The 25508-nt window shown below is 40.0% G+C and overlaps 1 protein-coding gene across 12 annotated transcripts in view; it reads right to left on the bottom strand.

Moving 5' to 3' along the window:
• Positions 1-25508, bottom strand: part of LOC147113556 (exocyst complex component 6-like) — a 202311-nt gene that overhangs the window by 97929 nt on the left and 78874 nt on the right. For 9 of the 12 annotated variants that reach the window (XR_015079227.1, XM_085994795.1, XM_085994784.1 and 6 more), the window contains 11 exons: positions 22616-22699; positions 22472-22518; positions 21418-21538; positions 19266-19337; positions 13963-14060; positions 12290-12395; positions 10223-10332; positions 8063-8174; positions 3208-3342; positions 2164-2343; positions 1370-1399 (listed from right to left, as the gene is read on the bottom strand). Coding sequence is in view for 11 of the 12 variants with exons in the window: in XM_085994795.1 (XP_085850921.1) it covers positions 1370-1399; positions 2164-2343; positions 3208-3342; positions 8063-8174; positions 10223-10332; positions 12290-12395; positions 13963-14060; positions 19266-19337; positions 21418-21538; positions 22472-22518; positions 22616-22699 (1095 nt within the window). In the remaining variant the exon portion in view is untranslated. The remainder of the gene's footprint in view (positions 1-1369; positions 1400-2163; positions 2344-3207; positions 3343-8062; positions 8175-10222; positions 10333-12289; positions 12396-13962; positions 14061-19265; positions 19338-21417; positions 21539-22471; positions 22519-22615; positions 22700-25508) is intronic. The other 3 variants (XM_085994789.1, XM_085994788.1, XM_085994794.1) reach the window with 1 other exon arrangement.

The raw sequence follows: 25508 nt of genomic DNA, 5'->3' as shown, positions 1-25508 counted from the left end.
CTTCATCATACTACCATAGCTTCTTGGAATACATTGAACAAATTGTTAGTCTTAAAAATCAATACTTGCTTTTTAGGCTAATTGTTTTTTTATCATGAACACGCTAAGAAAATATAGCTAATGTTACATCCACTAGATTAATAGTTAATGATGAAAAAATAATTAAATTATTAGTCTTCAGTAATTTCTGCGGCTTAAAGCACAAAAACTTGAATTATGACTGCAAATTTTGAGAGTCACTAGTATTTTGTAACCAGAAATTACAGCATCATAAAATAGAATCATAGATTCATAGAATAGTACAGCACACAAGGTGGCCATTTGGCCCATCGAATCTGTGCCAGCTCTTTTGAAGAGCAATCCAGTTAGTCTCACTCCCCTGCTCTTTCCCCATATCCCTGCAATGTATTCTCCTTCAAGTATTTATCCAATTCCCTTTTGAAGGCTACAATTGAATCTGTATCCACCACCCTATCAGGCAGTGCATTCCAAATCCTAACCACTCGTGTAAGAGAGTTTTTCCTCATGTCGCCTCTGGTTCTCTTGCCAATCACCTTAAATCGGTGCTCTCATTATCGTCCCTTCAGCAATTGGAAACAGTTTCTCTTTATTTACTCTATCTAAACCCTTCATGATTTTAAACATCTCTTTCAAATCTCCTCTTTGCCTTCTCTGCTCCTAGGAGAATAACCCCAGCTTCTCTAGTCTATCCATCACTTGGTGGTTGCAACAGAACTCATGTCTTTGTAAGGTTTCCTATTCCAAAAGGAAGATGGGATTCCACTGGTAGATTGGTGCATACTACCTATGTGGTATCCCAATAGTATACAATTTACTCAACATAGGAAAGAACCAAAAATACTTGATATACCTACAACGAATGATTAAGTTTCATCTTAAATTCATATTTTGCCTTCTAAAGCACACAAGGCTGTGCAGCAAAAGACTATTTTAATTACGTTTAATAAAAACCATGAAAGTTTATGGTGCACGAAGTTTGTTCTTTCAAGCAACTAATGCTGCTGTACATTATTTTTAAGCCAAAAACACTTTGATGATCTTTCCATCTTTGGGTAGAAGGGCTAATTCTGTTATACAATACCAATGGCCACTATAACAGACAGAGATGCATTTTGAAGCCTATCCTATCAGAGAACGTTACTGTTAACCAATTCCTACCTATTCTAGCCAGTCAGTCATTTTATAAAGTTTGTTCTATAAAGACTAAGCAAAAGCCAGTAGTGGGGGGGGGGGAAGGGCAGTTTTAGTTGCTGACTTTTAAATTTTTATCGAAGGTTACTCGACTTGAGCAACAAGCCTGTAGCCAGTTCATAGCCTTCAGATGTGCATGCTTTCTTCAGCTACTCACCGACATTGCTGCATGGTGATTGACGTTATTCTGAGAAGGAACCCAGCAAGGAAATCAAAACAAAAAATCAAATGTAAACAGGTGTGGAAAGAAGTGTGAACACCAATAATAAAAAGGAAAATAATTTGTAAAACCAAAGCATACCATTACTAATTAGATCAGCTGCTAGATGGGCATCTTCACAATACAAAAGTCATAGACTGTCCATATCAATCCCTTTCATTAATGGCCATAATTTTGTGTACTAATCACATTCCAATCATATTTAGATTTATGAGTGTGTTTTATGTGGCAAATTTTTTAAAAAAAGCAACATTTAACATGCCATTTCCATCGATCAGTTCTGCTGCACAGTAAAAAGGTAATTCTTATATTAAACATTATGTTGTCTGATTTTGAAAGCAGTTAAATATCAAAACCAGACCAGAAGTGTAACATTTTATAGATACAGCCACTGTTTTCTCCATCCACTTGGAGATCTTTGAAAATTGGATTAATGCCACCTATGTAGCTAAATGAAATTCTCTTCCAACAGTGAAGCCAGTTTGCTTTTTAGCTCGTACATCAAGAACCACTCAAGGAAGTCAATTGGAAAGAAAGTGACATTTTAATTCTTATTCAAGTTAAGAGTAAATAAAAACTATAAGCTGCCATGTCTTAAAAAATTATAGGCATGAATATCAGGAAAATTTAAGCGAAGGATCTAGGGAACAATCTTAAATCGAGAAAGAAAAAAATACAAATTATACTTAGAGCATTATTTTCAGATTTTCATTCTCATCTTTAATACTCACAGGCAAATGTGTAAAAACTTGAAAAGTGCTTCTGAGAAAATTTATAAGATCCATTAAATAACCACTGGCTCGGCCATTGGGCTCTGTCATAGTCCATTCATAGTCAGATAGCTGTATGAATTCATCAATCTTATGGTTAAGCTTTGTGTATATTTCTCCTTCTGCTGCATGTCTAGCATCCTGCATAAAACCATCATTTAAATTAATTGAGGTATACATATCTCTATTACAGCAAAAATGGTCTCAATCCAAACCATGGGTTCAGCGATCACCAAACTTGAATTTTTTTAAATTACTTTTGTAAAATTATCGTCATTGCACATGCAGACAAAAAATATAATCCTGATAATGTATTATGCAAATTACAAAGAAAAATAATTTCGATCTTGAAGATGTATTATAATTTTTTCCAGTTTCCTTTAACATCAAACTAACACATTGAAAACCATAAAGAAATTGCAACATGAATCAATTAACATATTCAAAGTGGATCACACTGATGTAATTAAATACCTGGAGAAAGTGAAACAAAAGTTTTGATTCATGTACAACAAATACAGGGTACTGTGCTGCTGGGGTGCTATAGAGACAGTTTTGGAAGTGATCTGGTACACAGTTGTTCACAGAAAGAAATCGAAGTGAAAGTCAGTTAAAGCAGAAGAAAATAGTTCAATCAATGTGTACCTGCACCTTCTAGGGGCAAAGTGCATATAAAATTATTTTACATTTGGTTATAAAATAAACTTTTATTGTAGAATGTGTCAATTATTTACTTCCAGAACAGATCAAATAGCTAAGTCACCCAGAGGATGGTAGAAAGTCAATATATTTTCCAACTGGACATTTAATTTTTTTCCCCAAAAGTTTCATATTACTAAAGAATATTTTGGTACTGGCTTTAAGTTCACTTAGTGCTAGATCACAAGTACATACACAGAGTCAAAATTATTACAGCTATTAAAATAACTGTTTTACAAATGACTATAGTAATTACAAGGCAAATTTCCGAATGTTGATTGCTTAACATATCCGTGCGGCACATACCTTGAATGTGGACAGCCCATAAAGTCGTGTGGTGTGCACAGTCTCGGGGGAAACATTGGTGATGTTTGTTATAAAATCCTCAAGGTATTTACAGGCCTGTTCCAGGTGTGTTGTGTTTATGATGATTTGTACAAGCTGCAAAACGTAAAAATGCATCCGCTGAGACTTTGCTTGCATCTTTCAGCTGTTACCATTTTCTAGCACTACCATAATTCAATCCAATTCATTCTAGGCAACTTCTATAAAATAATAAAAATACTTATCTCACAACTCCAAAACCATTAATGCTGTTTCAACCATCAGTAGCTTTTATATGCATAATAGCTACTACACAGCCATTTAATAGTATGCACACAGGATCCATGCAGCATGATTCTTTTATAACTGTTTAGCAAGTATATATTATCTACCCAACAGTCTAAGGAAATATATTACAATTTGCTTTGCGAGAGACCAGATTCAAATACAACTGCAGAGAAAAAAATAACATTAGTTTATGAACAATGGTAGGTAAACAATTTTTTGCAATTGTTCAGAAAGATTTTTAGTACCATACTGTGCTGTACAGATGGAACTGAATGCTTTATGATAAATATCGTGTCACTTTCAATGCACACAGTAAGTTTGCCATAAGCACTTCAAACTCTTTCCAGACCTGATTCTACTGGGACCTGCAAGTGCTTACTTTTAAACTGGTCCTAGTCTTAGCCATGTTAATCTTAAACTGAACGGTTTATACAGTGTTACAGCACTTGGTACAGTGGCTAAGAACTGAATTACCACTACAATTAACCTGCACAACTGCAATAGCTTCGTAACATCATGATTTTGACAATTTACAAAATATTATACACAATGAAGCTATTAATACCCATTTCACGCAGAGTCATCAAGGAAGTACTAGTGAGAATGGTATGAAGAAGCAAGGTGGAGTTGTTGAGTAGGCCCAGTGAGCAGAATAATTAGAAGAATAAGAGAAGATGATGGCTGAGAGATGATGTGTATGTATGGGGGTGGAGATTGCATACTGCTTAGAATGATGTAAGAAGTCACACAACACCAGGTTATAGTCCAACAGCTTTATTTGAAATCACAAGCTTTCGGAGCGCTGCTCCTTCTTCAGGTGAAGTGGAGAAATGCATAAAGACACAGCTTATATAGTCAGAGAATCATGTCAGATGTTTACAGGTAACTTTTCCAACTGCCATTTATCACACCTCGGCAGAGAGATAATCACAGCAGTCAAAGGTGTGAATGGTGTCCAAACAGGTCAGTCAGGGAAACATTACATCAAGGTGTTGTGTGACTTCTTACATTTGTCCACCCCAGTCCAACTCCGGCATCGCCACACCATGGCTTAGAATGATGTGTGTGTGACGTTCAAATGATGAAATAACTTTTAGTACATGTCATGTGGTATAAGCAGAATTTCCTTCCATTTTTGACTGAACTTAATGGCCTGGATTTTACAGGGCCAATGACATGCGCGGTCGCAAAGGCCCTGCAAGTTTTGGGTTTTCACATGGGCTGTGCATGTGCGAAAACATGGAACTTGCAATGTCATGGTTCAGCTTGACAGATCCTCCACATGCACAGGAAATGGACATTCGCTGGCGGAGAGTTGGGCTATTAAATCCTGCAATTTTGTGTGGGAATAATGAATAGTAATCAGGAATGGGAATTCTGGATGATTTTCCCTTCTCTAATCCAGAGAGACTAAGGCCAGATATAGAATCCTTACCACCACCCTGGCAAAAACCAACTAACTGAGCCATGCAGACTCGAAGAGTTCAAGGGTCAGCTACTGATCTGTGCCAAGTTACTCCTTACAAATCATTGCTGTCCAATAACCCCTCCTGGAAGTGTGTGTGCATGATGGCAGGTGAAGAGAGGATTTGGATTAACTATGATGTCTCTCGCTGTTGAATAGTCCATGGACATTCATTGTTGAGGCTCACAAATGAATAATACAACTACATAACTACAACAATAACTAGCATTTATATAGCACCTTTGTTGAAGGGGTAATTAAAATTTGTCAAAGAGGTAGGTTTTGAGGGGGGTCTTAAAGGAGGGAAAGGTAGGACGGCTTAGGGAGGGAATTTCAGAACTTAGAACCTAGACGGTTGAATTCACAGCCGCCAATGGTGAGGCGAAGGGAATGGGGAATGCACAGAGGCCAGAGTAGGAGGAACATTGAGTTCTCAGAAGGTTGTAAGGCTGGAGAAGGTTACAGAGATAAGAAGGGATGAGGTCATGAAGGGATTTGAACACAAGGATGAGAATTTGGAAATGGAGGCATTGGTGAACCAGGAGCCAATGTAGATCAGCGAGCATAGAGGTGATAGGTGAACGGGATTTGGTATGGATTCAGATACAGGCAAGGTTAAGATACAGGCAGAAGATTTTTGGATGAGCTCAACTTTATAAGGGAGGGGGAATGGGAGTTCGGTCAGCAGAGCACTAGCATAGTCGAGTCTGGAGGTGACAAAAGCATGGACGAGGATTATCAGCAGAGGATGGGGAGAGGCAGGGTCGGAGACAGGCGATGTTATGGAGGTGGAAGCTGGCACTCTATGGTGGAAAGGATATAGAGTCAGGAGCTCAGTCTGGGATCAAATAGGATGCAGAGGTTGCAAACAGTCTGGTTCAGCCTGAAACAGTCGCCGAAGAGGGAAATAGATCAGTGGCAAGGGGACGGAGTTTGTGGGGAAATGGGCCAAAGACAACGGCTTCGGTCTTCCCAATATGTAATGTAAGGAAATTGAGGCCCATCCAGGACTGGATGTCGGACAAGCAGGCCAACACAGAGGCAGTGGCAGAATCGAGATAGAGCTGGGTGTCGTCAGCAAACATGTGGAACATGGCATCATGTGTTCGGATAATATCGCTGAGGGAAAGCATATACATGAGGAATAGGAAGGGGCCAAGGATAGAACTTTGGGGGGCTCTGGAGGCAATGGTCCGGGGGCAGGATGAAAAGCCATTGGCTGAGATTCTCTGGCTATGATTGGATAGGTAAGAGTAGAACCAAGTGAGGGTAGTCCCACTCAGCTGGACAATGGAGGAGAGGCATTAGATAGGGTGGTGTGGTCAACCATATCAAAGGCTGCAGAGAGGTCAAGACGGTCGAGGAGGGATAGTTTACCACAATAACAGTCAGAGGATGTCATTTGTGACTTTGATTAGGGCTGATTCAATGCTGTGGCAGGGGCGGAAACCTGTTGGGAGAGGTTCAAGCATGGAATCATAGAAAGATTGACAGAATAATGAGGCGACAACACGTTCAAGGACTTGGGGAAAGGGAGGTTGGAGATGGCGCGGTAGTTGGCAAGGACAGATTGCTGAAGGATTTTGTGTGAGGAGGGGGTGATGACGCCAGTTTTGAAAGGGAGGGAGACAGTTGTCAGTTGGCATGGGAACAGGAAGGGAAGTTGGGTGGTCAGCAGTTTAGTGGGAATAGGGTCAAGAGAGCAGGAGGTGGATCTCATGGACAAGATGATCTCAGAGAGGGCATGAGGGAAAATAGGAAAGAAACTTGAGAAGGATGTGCGTTCAGGGTTAGGGCAGTGGAAGGTCGAAGGTGCGGCAGTTTTGGCGCAAGAGAGCATAGCCTAATAGTGCTTGGTCCATTCTAGCGATGAATGACTAAACCAGTTGTGCACCAAATACATTTAAGTCTACACACCTTGAACTTGAGGGAGTGAAGATGGCAGCCCGATCAGGTGCTACAATCAGGGTGGGAGAGAGTAATGGTGTTACTGGGGACAAGGGCATCAAAGGTCACCCGTGGGAGATATCAGAGGGTGGCCAGTGCTCATGGAGCCAGACCCTAGCAAGAAGTCAATGTTGGGGAAAAAAGGAAAGTATTGTACTGGGTGTGAATGACCTATTCTCATTCTTACTTCCTAATGAGTAACATTCTTAAAAAAGTATTTTTAAGTAATAAAAGATCTAAGGGATTTGTTTTCAATCAGGAGCTCTGTAAGTGCAGTTATTTCATACACTCCCTAATCCTGAATAAAGTAAATACAAAACCAACACAATCTTTCCTGTTCAAAAACTAGTTTATGAGGTGCTTTTTACAAAGTGTTTGACATTATAAAGATATTGGTGGATAGACTGAGTCTATTGCAATGTTATAATAGTAATTTTGAATATAAAACAGAATTATTACGACTTGTTAAACTTAGCCGGTGAATCTTCAACTGACTTGATTGTACCACCATGACCTTTGTTATTATAGGACCCTTCAGTTAATGGCACTAGCCTTGTAACTCTTTGCTCAGACGTTACTTTAATTCCCAAAGATTTTAAGACAAAATAGTTTGTTTAGAGAAAGATGTCAGGCTAAGGATACAATTTATACCTGGTGGTCCATTACAGGATTAGTAGTCGTATGTGTCTTGAACAATAGTAATTATCAAGAGTTTAATTTGCAACCTCTAAGCCTTTAGTATAGATTGCACAATTGTTTGCCTGGATTTGGTATATCCTCCTGCTATTGCAATGTGATACTTAATCCTGGACTAAGAACTGAATGAGCAAGTTGTACACTCAGGATCTAACCTACCATTTGCGAATGACTAATCTCTTCACTTCTTAGTCACTTACTAGACACTGCTGCCAATTATGGTCAGTAATACCTCCTTTGTAGGTTATTTTTTTCCTTAGTGGATAGGTGATTTAGTAACAATGTTAATGCATAAGCAACAATTGAATCGAGCGGCTACCCATCGTGTGGCATCAGATTTTAACTACTCAATAATTTAATACCAATGGTCTGCTAGTAACTTATAACTAGCTGGTTGGCATTAGTTACAAACATAAAGCCTTCTAGGTGTTAAAGACATACTTCAGTCAAACCTATGTGCTGTTTCTTGATCAGACTTTGTAAACATCCACTTAGAGTTCGAGTCAGCAGCAGGTTGGTAGATTTTCTGAGCATATCATCTATTTCTGTTGAACTGAAAATCAGAGTTAACAGCCGTATAAATAGAATGCACTCAGTAAAACTGCCTAATCAAGAACCTTTCACAACAACCTGTCACATTGCAAACACCATGTTAAAACATGTTGACACAAAACTGTATCAAAAGAGCCTTTCAGACATTTTTAAAGGTACTGAAGATGACATTTTAAAAAGCATCACATGAATTCATAATCTCTACAATCAAATCAGTAGAGAAGCTTCAACTGCAGTGCCATCCACGGCAACAAAGAACTGACTCGCTCAACCTCCACATACAAATCGGTGCAACAATAGCAGAAAATAAACGGTTGGTGGTTTAGAAACAATCACTGTGTACAAGTTCTCCGTGTAAACAAAGGCAGCTGATTTAACCATTTAAAATATATTTTAAAATATAAAAGATTCCACTTTGAAATTTGGCATTGTTTAAAGTTTAATTTGTCACACAATGTAACATGCTGTAAGCAACCACTTATATACAGTAACCCAAGATTCTTTTCATGAAAGTTACCTCAGAAATAGTTGAAAAGTTCATGGTTTACCCAGAGTTTGATGTTTTATACAAAAGAACATAAACTCCAGTTATTTTCGCTGTCCTAAAAATAGTTCTTCAAGGGGTTTTCCTTCTCATTAATTTTCCATGAACGGGTGGCTTACAAAAGAAGTTCTGGTACACACCGACAGTCCAATTTTGCGATCATCAACATATGCAGAACTTGTCTGTGCAAGCACACGAGGAGAGCCGAGCCTGCTAGCTCGAGTATTCTCACTCAACACAGAGAGATCTGGGAATATGTATGAAGTCAAAGCTCAGGTTTCTCACACAGGCAAAGGCCGTTGATGGAAACTATTATTACAGGGACTTTAAATAGAGAAAATAGTTCCATATAGAGAATGTCAATCGATTTCTTGCAAAGTTTGTAATTATTTTATGCCTATTATGTACAAAACTTATTTCCTGTCATAAGTACTCAACTTTGTGAGAAAAGCAAAATGGCAGCTGAATGGCTTAGTTTGGTTCAGATTCTCCTTTTTCATTTGTTGATCATTCATGCTTAATTTGTTGTCTTCATATGTCCAGTAATTTCTTATTGATAACTGTGTTCCATGCTTTGATTTTCGTGTTTCCTACCTGTTCACTTGCAACCTCTTTTACGAATACGTATTTGAGCCAACCAGGTTCAAGCATTACAGAAATTTGTATATACTGTATCCAGACATGATGTCTGAATTGTGATGGACAAAGCTCATGGTAGACATATATATTCAATGTTTTGCATTTAGCATTCAGTTGTTGTTTGTAACGGTTACGTCCTAGGTCATGATTTTGTTACGCATGAGTGACTTTTAAATTGAATATTACTTTTTATACTCATTATTGATGACCATTCAGGCCACCTAATACTAGGTACCACCCAAAGGACATGGATGTAGAAGAGGAGAGAGAGCAAACGAGAGAGCGAGAAATAGGACATATACTAAAAACTAAACAATAGTACTAGCCAACAAATAAAAAAAAAAAACTGTTGTTGATTTCTTTTTTTTTTAAATATGGGACACGAGAAATACATTAAAATTAAAATCTTATACGTTAAATTTCACATCGTGTTTTTGACACGCGAGAAATGTAATTACTTTGTATCAAAGTTTGAATTTGAAAAAAAAATGAAGTTAATCAGTATCTCTAATCATGAAAAATATTTTAATTAAGACTTCAGGTGTAGGATTATGTAGTTAATATCTTTGGCAAATCCCATCCACGTTTAGTTTTACTACATCTCCAGCAAGTACATACAAAAGTAAAATACTGTGGATGCTGGAAATCTGAAATAAAAACAGAAAGTGTCATCGACCTGAAACATCAACTCTCTCTCTCTCTCTCTCACAACAGATGCTGCCTGACCTGCTGAGTATTTCCAGCACTGTGTTTTTATTTCCAACAAGTACATAACAGCTGCAACAAACTTAAAATTAGCAACGTATTTTAGCTTTTCTTCCCAGCCATACAGCATGACATTTACACTTGAGCTATCTTATGCTCACCTGCGATGAAGAGACTCTGAAAATTTAAGGCTTGCATAAATGAATTCCTTGAACTCCTTGTAGATCTCAGGTACTGACTGAGACACTGGGAACCTCTTTGGAAAAGGTTGCTATGCAAAAATCAGAATTTATTTTAGAACAATTTAAAAAGAAAATATATTTGAACATTTTTAGGACTGCACAGTATTATACCTTACAAACATGAATATATTCTCATGACCCAGTGAATCCCTGTGGACTAGTATTACAGCACAAGATTCCAAATAGCAGGTCTGAGATTCATCTCAGTTTTGACTTGTAATCAAACTTATCTAAATGCTTTTAATAGTTCTCTTTTAGATGAAAAACACTGCTATAATATTACACTACTATCTGCAGGAAAATATGGCAGGACCTCACAGCTACAGATCATTAAAATTACAGAGGATTAAAAGTGACTGTGGAAAAGCAACGACCAAACCACCCCAATGAAGTGGGGCACTTTAAAAGGAAAATGTGAGGAAACAGAAAACAACACAAGATCATTGACCAAATAGTCAACAAGTAGGCAAACAAGGAAGAAATTTGAAACTATATGTACCTAAAATACAGATCGCCTTAGGAGTATTATCATAATTTACTTCAAGTTAAAGTTAATCCCAAGACTTATTCCACATATATAAACTAACAAGCTAAATCATATGCAATTCAAAATACTTCATAGGCCCATTCAGAATCTAGTTCTTATTTATTGGGCAAATATAATGCTAAAATGAGCACTGTTACAAGTGCAAACTATAACTATATAAATAGACCCACTACAATGTCACCCAATCAATTCTTAATTGTGGACAAGAGAGTTTGGCTTTCTGGAACAGTGAGTTCAGCAGGGTTGGTCTCATTTTCTTTCATTTTACCTACAAGATGTCTGATAAAGAGATAAAATTGAAGAAAAAAATGACACAGCTGCTACAGCCCCTTTGGTAGCAAACAAATGTTTTGACAGCAAAAAGGCAACATCCCATCCCAATATTCCTGAATGGATTTAAAAATAGAGCAGAAAATAGCATTAAGCAATAATATTTTTGAAGTTTAGTTAGTATTTTGGAAGGTCAGGTTGGAGAAGTTAATGTTTCCAGTTATACGGATTTCCCTTTCACCCTTTCGGGATGAAATTTCTGCTCATCAAAATGAGCAACTTCAATTGTGATTTTTCCTTTTTTTTGCATCCGTGATCAACCATAACCAGTCAAGTATTTCAAAAGTTATATGTAGGGTAATGCCCCCCACACTGCTTAACGATATGCCTTAACACAACCTCAAACAAGCAGCCCTTACTGCAAAAGTATAATGGTTAATTTTCCTACACTAACTGTCTCTATAGCTCTCCATGAGGGTGCCAACTTACTCTTAATGTCAAATTATGTGAAACTTCATATCTACTCAACCCTTAGATCAAGACTGCCCAAACTGACATTATTTAGGACACTTTAAGCTAGAGGTGAGACTTTAAAGTGTGGATCGGATTTGAAACCTGATGCCAGAGCTAAAAGGATCCACAGCACTACTAGTATCTTCAAATTTATTTCTTTTAAATGGGGAAAAATTGGAAGGTACAATCTAATACATTATTGGATACTTGGGGTGCAGTTATACTGTAGCTACTGATCTCAGATTAGTCACTACGGTAGCAACACTTTGGACCGTCAGCTCCCAATGTTCAACCAACCTCCTGAGGACTTGGTAAAATTTTCTACAATCTATTCCTTTTAAATCAAAATTACTTAGCACTATATTCCCACTATGTTGTTACTGTACTTACGTTGATTAAGTCAAGCACAAAAAAAAAAACTTGAATTATCACTAGATTATACTCCATGCAGTATGATGCTGCCCCCAGGAAGTTTCACAGCATACCCCTCTGGAATCAGGTTAAGACCTCACTCCAGAGCTTTACTGCAAATTTAATACTGCGGTGGAGCAGAAACTGCCTCTCAGTTTTGCTAAAGCTGCAGTGCAAACACACCAGAATCAAATTTGGGTGATCAACAAGATAAATCTAAAGATTATTGCAATAACGCCACTGACCTTTTCAAGTTCAGAGTCATGAAATGGGAATCGACTAATTATCATTCTGTATTCCTCTTCATTTGCTACAGGAATGGGACTGTAGTTGTCGGACTCAAAAATTTCTCTATTAAAAATAGATTAAACAACCCGATGAAATGGCACCATATTCAGCTTACGTAAACTCTAGGCAGAGAGCATACACAGTATTCTGATACAGCACTAATAATGACATCACCACCAAGTATTGCAATAGTGGAATAATTCAATGTTTCTTGTGGGTTTGTTTTAAAAACTGAGAAATTATTTATTTATCCCCCGGTGGGGGATTTTTTGATTAAGTTATGGATGTTAGTTCTGGGAATGCAGCACTTAACATTTTTTGCATCCAATGTCAGCATCAAATGAGAAAAGGTCAGGTACAACATGGGCCACATGCTGAGTAAAACTACTTCTACTCTGCCCCAACAATGGACCCAAGCCCAAATTTCAGAAGAACAGCCTCTGCTATTTCATTTCCACACCGGCCATCCTTATGTAGTTACTGAGCCATGCTGCTAATTTTAGTGCTAAATGTGCTGAGTAATGACCGATTTTGTATCATAGATCTTTGCCTACTATGAACTGGACTTAATTTCCAAAAGTAATTTTACTTAGGATCATTAAAGCCAAGAGAGAAAGAACATTTCTGTGACAGCATCCTTGTCCCTGGGTCAGATTGCTGTGGATTTGAGCCCTGTAAAAGATTTCATCTCAGTCTAGGCTGCTACTCAAATCTAGTGTCAAGCAAGTATACAGTGGGCTGGATATTCCGATCCCTACGGGTGTGTACGCACTGCGTACACACCCGTAGGGACATCGGAAATGCTGGTTTCAGGCATGCAAAGCGCATGAGCTGAAAACCGGCATTTCCGATCTGTCAAGGATGCTCGACAGATTGGACGCCTGCCCCGGAGAAGGGCCTCTGCGGGTGGATAGTTCTGCTTTCTGGAGATCCTCCGCCCGCAGAAAACCCTTAGAAATCTTACGCCTGGTAAAAGCAAGCGTTAGGCCTGCTTTTACCAGCATAAGATTTGAAAAAAGTAAAAAAAAATGTTTTCACTCATTTATCATTTATAAAAATACTTTTAAAAAAGTTTATTTTTAGCCCTGCAAAAAAATTATTTTTTTAAATTACATTTTTGTTTAAAATATTTAATTTATTGTAATTTCAACTAATTTTAAAAATGTGATTTAAAAAAATTATTTAATATTTCGGTGTTTTTGGGGTGATCTCCATTCATATATTTGACGGGTCTATCTGTCAAGTGTATGAAGGGAGATTCCCTTCCTTGATTGGCTCCCCATGGCCCACGTGATCCCAGGGATGCTTGCGAACCGCATGTGCCTCTGGGATACATTGGCCCTGCACATTTCAAGTTGGAGAGGCCCAGGAGCGGAAGTGTCTGGACCTCGGGAGCCCTCAGGTAAGTCTGTAGATTTTTCCCAGGTCGGAGGCCTCTGCACGCAGGAAGCCTCCAATCGGAAAATACAGCCCAATGTTAAAAAGGTGGCAACTCTGTCTTGGTAATAACAGCTGTTGTACTTCAAGATGCTTTGAGATGGAAACTGTTTGAGAGAAGGTAATGACAAATGGCAATGATTTTTATATAAAAAAGTGACCACAATATGATTTTTTCATAAACATCACTAACCTAAACACTACTGCCCATTTCTTCAATAAGGTTTCATTGTACTGATCCCGGATTTCAAGTAATAGGTCGAAGAGTCTGTTCACAGGAAATCCATAACTCTAGAAAAAAATTGAAATCAAGAACACACGTGGACGGTCAGACAAGAGACAACAAAAAGATTCAAATCACTTTGGACTGCAGAAAAGCATGACCAATTCACAAAAGTTGATTAGAATTTAAGTTATATTGCAAAAATTAAACACACAGGAGTGACATTATGCAGGATTAGTGATGGCGGAGGTTTGTGTAGTAGGAGTGTTTCCAATGAGACCTTTTTTTGCTCTGGGTGGGTTGTAGCTGCTGCTGCCCGAGGTCAAGCAAGTTTCGTAGCTTTTCACAATTCTTTTGAGTGGTGGTGGGGGAGGGGAACAAAGAGGCCCCATTAACCTAATTTTCAATGACCTTAAGAACTATGGGAACAATGTGCATCTCGTGGAATGTCTGTGGCAATAATGGCTCTATAAAAAGCAAACACTTGTTCACCTGAATTGCTTAAACGTCATGCGATTACACTCCAAGATACAACTCCTCTAAGTGAAAGCAGCTAAATTGTGGAATTGTTGGGTGGGTCAGGCTTCGGTTCTCAAGAGTACAAGTCTTCCAATTGTGTTCAGGAAACTTAAAATCCTGGAAACATTTGAAAGATTTGAGGGCAGATTCTGGCTGCAGCATCCTACTAAAGGAAAGATCATTCTAGCCAAGTGGGTTGCAAGAGTGGGACCAATACAGCCGAAAGTAACAACTGCTAATACCATTAAAAATAAATTAAGACAGTCATAATGTTTAAGACACATTCATAGGTCAAGCTTTGGTCCAGTTGTGGTTGTCAATAACAAGTTGGGCCCAGAGGATGCATGGGCGATATCATCGAAAAGCAAGGATTATTCCTTTCTTTCACCACCCATTTCCCTGCATTTTTCTCGCAATGCCTACCCTCTCCTTACAGTGACAATGTTAGAGTTTCACAGCTGCTATCTGTTCTTCAGTACTTTACCCCAGTGACTATGTATGTGTAAAATTGAATGCAATTGATGGCAGGCTTTGATGATATGGAACATAACAGCCAAACTCAATCCTATCTCAACAGCTATCCATACACATGTCTACCTCTCGTGTGTCCTGCATTGAGCTCAATATCCCACATTTAAAAGCACTGAAATCTGTGTCCTGCTAAAGACTTTAAAAGTCACACATGTGAAGATGTCAGGCTGCTTGTCTGACATCCAGTACTGGGTGAGCAGAAATCTCTTCCAACTAAATATTGCGAAGACCGAAGCCATTGTCTTTGGTCCTCTCCACAAACTCCGTTCCCTAGTCACCGACCCCATCCCTTCTACCTGGAAACTGTGAGGATGTACCAGACTGTTCGCAACCTTGGTGTCATATTTGACCTCGAGGTGAGCTTCCGACCACAGCCTCGCCATCATGAAAACCGCCTATTTCCACCTCCGTAACATCGCCCGACTCCACCCCGCCGCAGCTCGTCAGCTGCCGAAATCCTCATCCACGCCTTTGTTACCTCTAGGCTTGACTATTCCAATGCTCTAAGGCTGGCCTCCCATTTTCTACCCTCTGTTAATTTGAGGTCATTTAAAACTCTGCTGACCAAGTCCCATCCACCCATCAACCCCTGTGCTCGCTGACTGACTTTGGCTCAATCAACACCTCGATTTTAGAATTCTTATCCTCGTTTTCAAACCCCTCTATGTCCTCGCCCCTCCCTCTCTGTAATCTGCTCCAGCTCTACAACCCTATCTGCGCTCCTCCAATTCTGGCCTCTTGGGCATCCCGGATTTTAATTGCTCCACAATTGGTGGCCATGCCTTCAGCTGTCAAGGCCTTAATCCTGGAATTCGCTCCCTAACCCGCTTTCCTCCTTTATAACGTTCCTTAAACCAAGTCTGCCCTAATATCTCCTTATGTGGCTCGGTGTCAAATTTAGTTTGAGAACGCTCTTGTGAAGCTCCTTGGGATATTTTACTACACTAAAAGGTGCTATATAAATACAATTTGTTGTTGATCAACTTCTCCATCCTTTCGTTGTTGATTGCGGTGCATAGCAGTCATACACTGGGGAGTGGGAACATCATCAAGTTAACTGTGCAGGAAGCAGTTAAAGCAAAGAGCGTGGCTAATTGCTATGATCACCAAGGGATGGCAATTTGGGAGACAGTCTACAGACAAACTAAATATAGGAGGAAGATGGAAGGAAAAAAAGTGCAACTTGAAAATGAAGGAAGGGGTGGAAGTTGGCAGGGAAGCTAGATCAAGGGAGTCTACCCACTGCTGCCCATTAAAGTATTATGTAGACTGAAAAGGTGATGTCTTATATTTTGGGTGCCAATGTCCCACAAGTGAAGGGCCCGTGTTCCATATTATGGGAAGATGGTCAACAAGTTGCACAGTTGCACTTCCAGCAAATAGCTGGGGGTATAGAGGTGGCTGGCTTGTTTTTTTAATGCTGGCCTGGGGCACTTAAATCAATTGAGAGATTCCATTCTTTCCCTGCCTAAGATCAGTTAACTGAGCGCAGATCTGGGATTGAAACCGAACCTTCCTGGTCGTGACCACTGAAGCACCATACTTCACAGTACATTTACTCATTCAGCCATCTGGGAAGCTGGAATTATTTATTTCATTTCCCAATTCAAGGGACTTACACTAGAACTGATGATTCTTTCAGTCCCAGATTCCATGTTCCATAGGCATACTTAATTTGATTACTTTAACTTAGGATAATTATTATTGAGAAGCAAAAAGTGAAGGGCCACGTTTTAACAAATATAGAAAGAATATTGTTTTAGCTCAATTGTATACATCTAACATGAAAAATCTTTCCAAGTATAATCAAACTATGGAAAGTAAATTGTTCCATCTTTACCAATACGTCCATAAAAACAAAGCAGCATTTTCTTTATATATATATTTTGGGTGCCAATGTCATATATATATATATATTTCTCTCCAAGATAATGTTCTTAAAACTTCTCCCCCACTCCTGGACAGGATACAAGATAAGTGCATTGGCTAATAGACAACTGAAGAACAACAAGGCCTCAGGTGCAGCTGGAATCCCCACCGAGGCACTAAAGCATGGCGGAGAAGCACTACTGGCGCGAATTCATGAACTCATTTCTCTTATCTGGAAGGAGGCGAGCATGCCAGGGGATCGCAGAGATGCCAAAATTGTGACCATCTTCAAGAAAGGTGACAAGTCCGATTGCGGTAATTACAGAGGAGTTTCCCTGCTGTCTGCCACAGGGAAAGTCATCGCAAGAAACCTCCTCAATCGCCTTCTCCCAGTGGCCGAAGAGCTCCTCCCAGAGTCGCAATGCGGATTGCGCCCACTAAGGGGCACAATGGACATAATCTTCACCACACGTCAATTACAAGAGAAATGCAGGGAACAGCACCAACCACTGTACATAGCCTTCTTTGATCTCACAAAGGCCTTCGACACGGTCAACCGTGAGGGATTATGGAGTGTCCTCCTCAAATTCGGCTGCCCTCAAAAGTTTGTCACCATCCTCCGCCTGCTTCACGACGACATGCAAGCCATGATCCTGACCAACGGTTCCACCACAGACCCAATCCATGTACGAACCGGGGTCAAGCAAGGCTGTGTCATCGCACCAACGCTCTTTTCTATCTTCCTTGCTGCAATGCTCCATCTCACCCTCAGTAAGCTCCCCACTGGAGTGGAGCTAATTTACAGAACGGGAAACTGTTCAACCTCCGTCGCCTCCAGTCCAGATCCAAGGTCATCCCATCCTCTGTCGTCGAATTACAGTATGCAGACGACGCTTGCGTCTGCGCTCACTCGGAGGTCGAAATCCAAACCATTGTCAACACCTTCACCGAAGCATACGAGAGCATGGGCCTTACACTAAACATCCGTAAGACAAAGATCCTCTACCAACCTGCCCCCGCCACACAGTACTGCCCCCCCCCCCCCGATTATCAAAATCCACGACAAGGCCTTGGACAACATGGACCACGTTCCATACTTCGGGAGCCTACTGTCAACAAGGGCAGATGTCGATGACGAAGTCCAACACCGCCTTCAGTGTGCCAGTGCAGCCTTCGGTCGCCTGAGGAAGAGTGTTTGAAGACCAGGACCTCAAACCCGGCACTAAGCTCATGGTCTACAGAGCAGCAGTGATACACGCCCCACCCTGCTTTATGCCTTAGAGACATGGACCATGTACAGCAGGCACCTCAAAGCACTGGAGGTACCACCAATGCTGCCTCCGCAAGATCCTGCAAATCCATTGGCAGGATAGGCGCACCAACATCAGTGTTCTCACTCAGGCCAACATCCCCAGCATCAAAGCTCTGACCACGCTCGATCAGCTCCGATGGATGGGTCACATCGTCCGCATGCCCAATACGAGACTCCCAAAACAAGCGCTCTACTTGGAGCTCCGACACGGCAAGAGAGCCCCAGGCGGGCAGAGGAAATGCTTCAAGGACACCCTCAAAGCCTCCTTGAAAAAGTGTAACATCCCCACCGACACCTGGGAATCCCTGGCCCAAGACCGCACAAAGTGGAGGAGAAGCATCCGGGAAGGCGCCGAACACCTCGAGTCTCTTCGCTGCGAGCAAGCGGAAGCCAAGCGCAGGCAGCGCACGCCAACCCAAGCACCCCACCCACCCGCCCCTTCAACCACTGTCTGCCCCACCTGTGACAGATACTGTAGGTCCCGCATTGGACTCATCAGTCACCTGCAAACTCATTTTTAATGTAGAAGCAAGTCATCCTCGGTTCCAGAGAGACTGCCTAAGAAGTTGTTGTTGGCTAATAGACACCTTTAACCTCCAACCTCTGTCTGTATTTGTTCCCTCACCTGTAGTTCCCAACCTCTCTTACCTTTCCCTTTGTCTGTATGTCTCTCTTCATCACAGTCTTCCTTGTCTCTATTTTATCAATAGTATGATGGCTATTGCTCCTCTGATCATTACTTTCTTATTCACACTAAGCTTCAACATGAGGCCCTGTAGGCGCTTCCACCACTGTCACTGTGTTGAAAACAAGACTTAGTGGAATGTCTCCAAATCTAACATTCTTTAACATTAAAACTGCAAAACTCTTCACTTGCTTTGTTTTTTCACCCTCCTAGAGTCTACAGGCTTTTAAGACCCAACCTTGTCCTCAGATCATCAATACTTCGATTTATCCTGTCTTCTTTCCTAATCTTTTCAAGATTTTGATTACAATACAATTTAGGGCAGTAAACAGAATTTCTAAATGAACCAATACCTACTTGCAAAGTGTCAGCATAAACCACAATTAGGTTCTTCAACTCCAATACAAGGTCAGGATCAGTGCAATAGGACTAGGAACACAAGATTAAAGACAAGTTAATATTTCTATAGAACACATGACTTTATGTTTGCCCACAGAGAATAGAAATACAATAATATGCATTGTAATATATAGTGGCCGTTATTTTCCATTACAATCTGTACATTACTTAACAGGATAATACATTTCTATACCATACTACTATACCATTATTTTTTCTTTATCAACTATAGATTATTTGATTAATAATTGTGATATGATCCCTACAAGTTTATCATTCCAATGGTGGATGTCATTATGCAAGAACAACAGAAGCATATTAGTCAACAATCACTGTCACTTGACACTGATGAGTGAGTAAAGGGGAATAGGATCATTCCACAAACTCAGCAATATAATATTCTGGAAATAACAAAAATAGATAGATGGGAATTATGCAACAATAGATGGGAGTTACACCAAGGTTGTAATCTCATTTCAAGGTTCAGATGACTTAAATGTATATTATCTACATCCCTCAGTGAAATTACTAATTTGTATACCTTGGAGCAATTACATTATCTTCTCATGCTTTCCTAGTTTTCAACAGGATCAAAAATTGCCAGCTCAATACCTTCTTCATGGGTATTTCATCCAAGGCCAAAGCAGTCGAACAGTGCTCTGCACAACATAATGGTCAACTAATAGGTCATACACGCGAAAAATGTATCGATCTTTTCTCTTTACAGAAGTTGACTGGTCTCCTGTGTATTTCCAATATTATTTATTTTTATTTTAGTCAAATCTGTAGTCATTAAGTAGGGTGGGAGGAGGCATAAACCAGTTGGGCCCAATGGCCCGTTTCTATGCTGTAAATTCCATGTAATATTTAATTGCAATTTATACACTACACTAGTAAAAGCATCTAGTTCCAGTAATTTGATTTAAAAGGCTTGTTATCAGGCACTGTACAATTCATGTTAACTTCTATAAATGTTTTAGCAAGTACTTTATTCACTTTATGGACTACATAATGTCCCTACTGTATTGCAAAGATCTTAATTTGGCGCATAAAGACAACACTGCTAGTTTCACTGGTGGGGTGTATTTTGAAAACAGAGCATTTAGAATGATAATTAGGAACTATTTCCTGATGGTGTTTTCAATACTGAACTATTCAATCTGATCTAATGAAGAGGTCAGTTGAGACTAATGAGGACAGATTGCAACAATAACAGCAGATTAACTCTGCATATTCTAAACTCCTGGACTAAAAGCATGTTTGGAAGGCTCAGTCAGTTGCAAATCACTAAAGGATTATGCAAATAGCCCACGGCTGTGGCTCAAAGCCCAATTCTGCTGAGATAAACAAAAGCTTGGCAGGCCTTCTCCCAAATTTAAGTAACTTTTAATTACAAAAAAAAGTCAAAGAAAGGAGGTGTAACCATTCATCACTTTGACACATACCCGTCAATGAACATGAGGCACTTGTACCTTGATAGAGTGCTACCAATGGCAGACACACAGCCCTCCCATAGTTGACGGCAATCACAAATATGAAAGAGGCAACCTCCGGAGTTCCAATGGCAACAAAGACCCAGATTTTTGTAGATCTCGTGATGCGATGTCAGATTTCACACCTCCTGTTCAGCCCACTAAACGCGTGGAGCAGGTTCTTTAAGTCTTTTCACTTGTATCATGACACTATTCCACATCGTGGCACAAGCATGAATGACACACAGAAGCCCCTCCACATCATTCCCAGGTACTGCTAAATCAAACTATGTTTAAATGTTCTACTTCAATGTACATAACCCCCAACTTTCATCTTAGATACTGCATGCTGGCTCATTTATAGCAAATAGATTTAAATTATTCAAAGAAAACTGTAACTTTCTGCAGAGACTTTTGTACACATGCAGCTATGAAAATTACAGATATGTTCAAATCCACATTGAAAAACACCCAACAGACTTGAATTTGGAGCAGCATCACAAACTAAACAGGTGAAAGAGACGTGAAGGTCAAGGTCTCAATTTGCATGCCTCTCTCCTACTATCCTGACTTATAAGTGTAAAAATGTCAACGTTGTCCATAAAAGTACTTAAAAACACTGCAATTTGGCAACTTACTGAATGGGTTCTTAAGACAGCAATAATTTTTGAAAGTGCCATGTTCCATAGCTCATCGGTAAATGCTCTGGTCACCAGCCCTTGTGTTGCATGTAATATGTGATCTTCCACCACAAAAAATCTAAAATCAAAGAACCAAAAGATTTAAATACTAAAAAGCATAGTACAGTACTTTATTACAGAATCAAGAACTGCACATTTATAATATGGATGCTATTTATGTAATTTTCATATTTTATATGTAATTTATAAGCGTCAGTCTTTCTTTCTTTAAGCGGGTTAGTTCAGTACTATTGAAAGATTGCTGCAAGAATAGAATCTATTTGCATACAGGTACAAGCCTATTAGCGCACAGAAAATGTTCTATAAATGCTGCATTTGCAAAGAAAGAAAGGAGAAAGAAAACAACTTGCATTAATATAGTACCTTTCACAACCTCAGGACATCTCAAAGCACTTTACAGCCGTACAAGTGCTTTTTGAAGTGTAGTCACTGTTGGAATGTAGGGAAATGCGGCAACCAATTTGTGCACAGCAAGATCCCACAAACAGCAATGAGATAATGACCAGATAATCTGTTTTAGGGATGATAGTCGAGGGAAAAATATTGGCCAGGACACCAGGGAGAACTCCCTTGCTCTTTTTCGATAGTGTCATGGAATCTTTTACATCCACCAGAGAGCAGACGGGGCCTCGGTTTAATATCTCGTCCGAAAGAAGGCCCCTCCGTCAGTGCAACACTCCCCTAGTTATGCTCTGAAGTGTCAGTCTAAATTATGTGCTCAAGTATCTGGAGTGGGAATTGAATACATAACCTTCTGACTTAGAGGCGAGAGTGCTACCACCGAGCAGTTCTGCTATACCATATCCGCCTCTACTGTAAAAATGGCCCTAGTTACATTGTGATGTAGTTGCTACAACAGCCATATCTAGCTTCAAACAACCGCACACACAAACACTGCAGTTGTTTTAAAGTTGCAAAGCATCACTACTTTTTGGGATACACTTCCCCAGCATAACTGTTAATAAGCCTTCAACAAGACACAAGAACTTACCCAACAATCTGGTTAAAATATTTTCTGTAGCCTTCAACAGTTTCATGCTAGTATGAAAGGGGAAAAAGAGAGAAATATCAGATGATCACAAACATATCAAACACAAAATGATGTGCAACTGTTAACTATCATCATGAACATTACCATGTTTGACTGTGGCTGTAACACCAGTCCTGCTTGTTTCCTTCGTTGTTTTCTGTAATAGTTTTCAAAGGTTTCTCGATCACCCTGCAACAAAAATAAATTGGAAATAGCCGATCCAATTGAATTTCAAAACAGTTTCACATTTTTAATTAAAGTTTCACTATCTTTTTCTATAATTTTGTTTCCATTGTTAAAATAAAGCAGTAGACTTTTTTCCACTAATCTGTTGCTAGCTTTCGTGAAAGCAAAGGCACCAATAAAAGGTTAGGATTACTTTCAGATAAAATTGTGATGTATTTAACATTTCTCTGTAGGTTGCTGAGTAAATAGCTTAATAAATTGGCTAGTACATTAGGACTTCATTGCACCAAACTCAGATCTGCCAAAACTGAATTTACTGAAGCCCTCCCAAGCTCCTGCAAGCAATAGTGTGTTCATATTTTGCCATTATGTTTATTAAAAAGAAAAAAAGACTTGAATTTATGCAGCGCCTTTCACAACCACCGGACATCCCAAAGAGCTTTACAGCCAATGAAGTACTTTTAAAAAAAAAAAGTGTAGTCACTGTTGTAATGTAGGAAACATACCAGCCAATTTGCGCTCAGCAAGCTCCCACAAACAGCAATATGATAATGACCAGATCATTTTTTTTGTTATGTTAATTGAAGGATAAATATTGGCCAGGACAACAGGAATAACTCCTCTACTTTTCTTTGAAATAGTACCATGGGATCTTTTACGTCCACTTGAGAGAGCAGGCCATTACACCAGTAATGCCACTGGATTTGACTGTTTCAATTCCGTGGGCCTGATGGATCTGTTCTCAACATTGTTCCTTCACAGGTAATAGGTATCGTCTCAGCTGTGCTTCTGAGGGAGCAGCACTGGACCGCCAGCTGAAAATGCGCAGAGTATGAGCTTAGCATACTCTGCTCAGTTGAGTCATGAAACGTTAATTGGGGTCCTAGGTATGACATAGGATCCCAATCTGCATTATAAAAAAGGTCTACCGCCTGACTAAGGCAGTAGCTCCAGCCGGCCAGCAGCAAGCACTTGGGAAGGTGGTATGTGCCACACCCTTGGTAGGAACGGAACACTAAGCCATACCCCATTTTCAGAGTGCTACTGACCCGTTTCCACTGGGCGAGATGCCACACAATGTCCTGCCCATGATATCAATCTCCTGGATTGCTTTTAGCAGTGTCCAGGAGATTAATCTTTAATTCCTTGAAACTCCAGGAAGATTGGCAACCCTAGCTGCTTGGCTCCTCCCCACATTATCTCAACAACCTCTGCAGGTTACCTCAATAGTAGGAAATAACTGGTTTTCTTTCTATCATTGAGTACTTTAAAAAAGATAGACTGTTCATTTGTGATCTGTTGGCCTTATATATCAAGTGCAAAGCCTGAAGTGTGACAGATGTGAAAACTTTTATATAAGTAGCTAGCAATTAGTGCTGCTGCTGCTACAAGTAACTAAATTACAGGAAACTTTGTGCTATCCGGCACCGACGGGACCGAGCTGTTGCTGTTCCCTCAAAACTGCCAGACACTCCAGCGCTAATGTTGAAAGATACGGAAGCTTTTGAGCTCCGTATCTGTCAACAAACCCAACAGCTTCTAAACAGTCCAAGCATCTCTGTAGCTTAGCAACAGCTTCAGCAGACCTTGCAGAGCTTGACTGTTGAGGAAAAAAGCAACGAGAAGAAAAAAAACCTAACAAAAACGGCTCCTGATTTTTGCCGGTGGCTCGAGCATTCCGGACAGTTAGCCTCCGGATAACACAAAGTTTCCTGTATTCATAATCAATTATTACAAGGAATTACACAATCATATAATGATACAGCACAGGAGGCCAGTCGGCCCATCGTGCCTGTTCTTTGAATGAGCTATCCAATTAGTTTCACTCCCCTGCTCTTTCCTCATAGTCCTGCAAATTTTTCCACTTCAAGTATTTATCCAATTCCCTTTTGAAAGTTATTATTGAATCTGCTTCCACCACCCTGGCAGGCAGTGCATTCCAGATCATAACTCGTGTAAATTTTTCCCCCCTCATGTCGCCTCTGGTTCATTACTTTAAATCTGTGTCCTTTGGTTACTGACCCTTCTGCCACTGGAAACAGTTTCCCCTTACGTACTCCATCAAAACCCCTCGTGATTTTAAACACCTCTAATCTTCCCTTAACCTTCTCTGCTCTAAGGAGAGCAACCCCAGTTTCTCTAGTCTCACCTGGTAACTGAAGTCTTTCATCTCTGGTACCATTCTACTAAATCCCCTCTGCACCCTCTCCAAGGCCTTAACCTCCTTCCTAAAGTGTGGTGCCCAGAATTGGCCAAAATACTCCAACTAGAGCCTACCCAGTATTTTTATAAAGGTTTAGCATAACTTCCTTGCTTTTGTACTCCATGTCTCTATTTATGAGGCCAAGGATCCCATATGCCTTTTTAACAGCCTTCTCCACTTGTCTTGCCACGTTCAAAGACTGAAGGTCTGCGTCACCTGCAAACTTTGCAATTATGCCCTGTGTACCAAAGTCCAGGGGACACCACTGCACACTTCCCTCCAGTTTGAAAAACAACCGTTCACCACTACTCTCTGCTTTGTGTCCCTTAGCCAATTTTATATCCACGTAGCCTCTGCCCCTTTAATCCCATTGGCTTCAATTTTCAACGTTTCTCCATCACCAATGAATCCTTTGATAGCAGAAGGGGCCAACTTTTGCCATCCGAGCCCAGAGTGCCAAGGCCAATTGCAGCACCTGTACCATTACTCTGGCAGAGAGCAACCAACCCAGAACAGACTGCAGATCCAGCCTGGAATCTTTCCAATAGTTGCATTTTTGATAGCAGTTAGCCCAAATTAATGCTGATTCATAAACAAAGTTAAATCTAT

Source organism: Somniosus microcephalus, chromosome 8 (assembly GCF_052327205.1).
Source record: "Somniosus microcephalus isolate GS21.2 chromosome 8, FLI_Smic_1.0, whole genome shotgun sequence".
Taxonomy (NCBI): Eukaryota; Metazoa; Chordata; class Chondrichthyes; order Squaliformes; family Somniosidae; genus Somniosus; species Somniosus microcephalus.
This window is presented reverse-complemented; position numbering and strand designations above follow the sequence as displayed.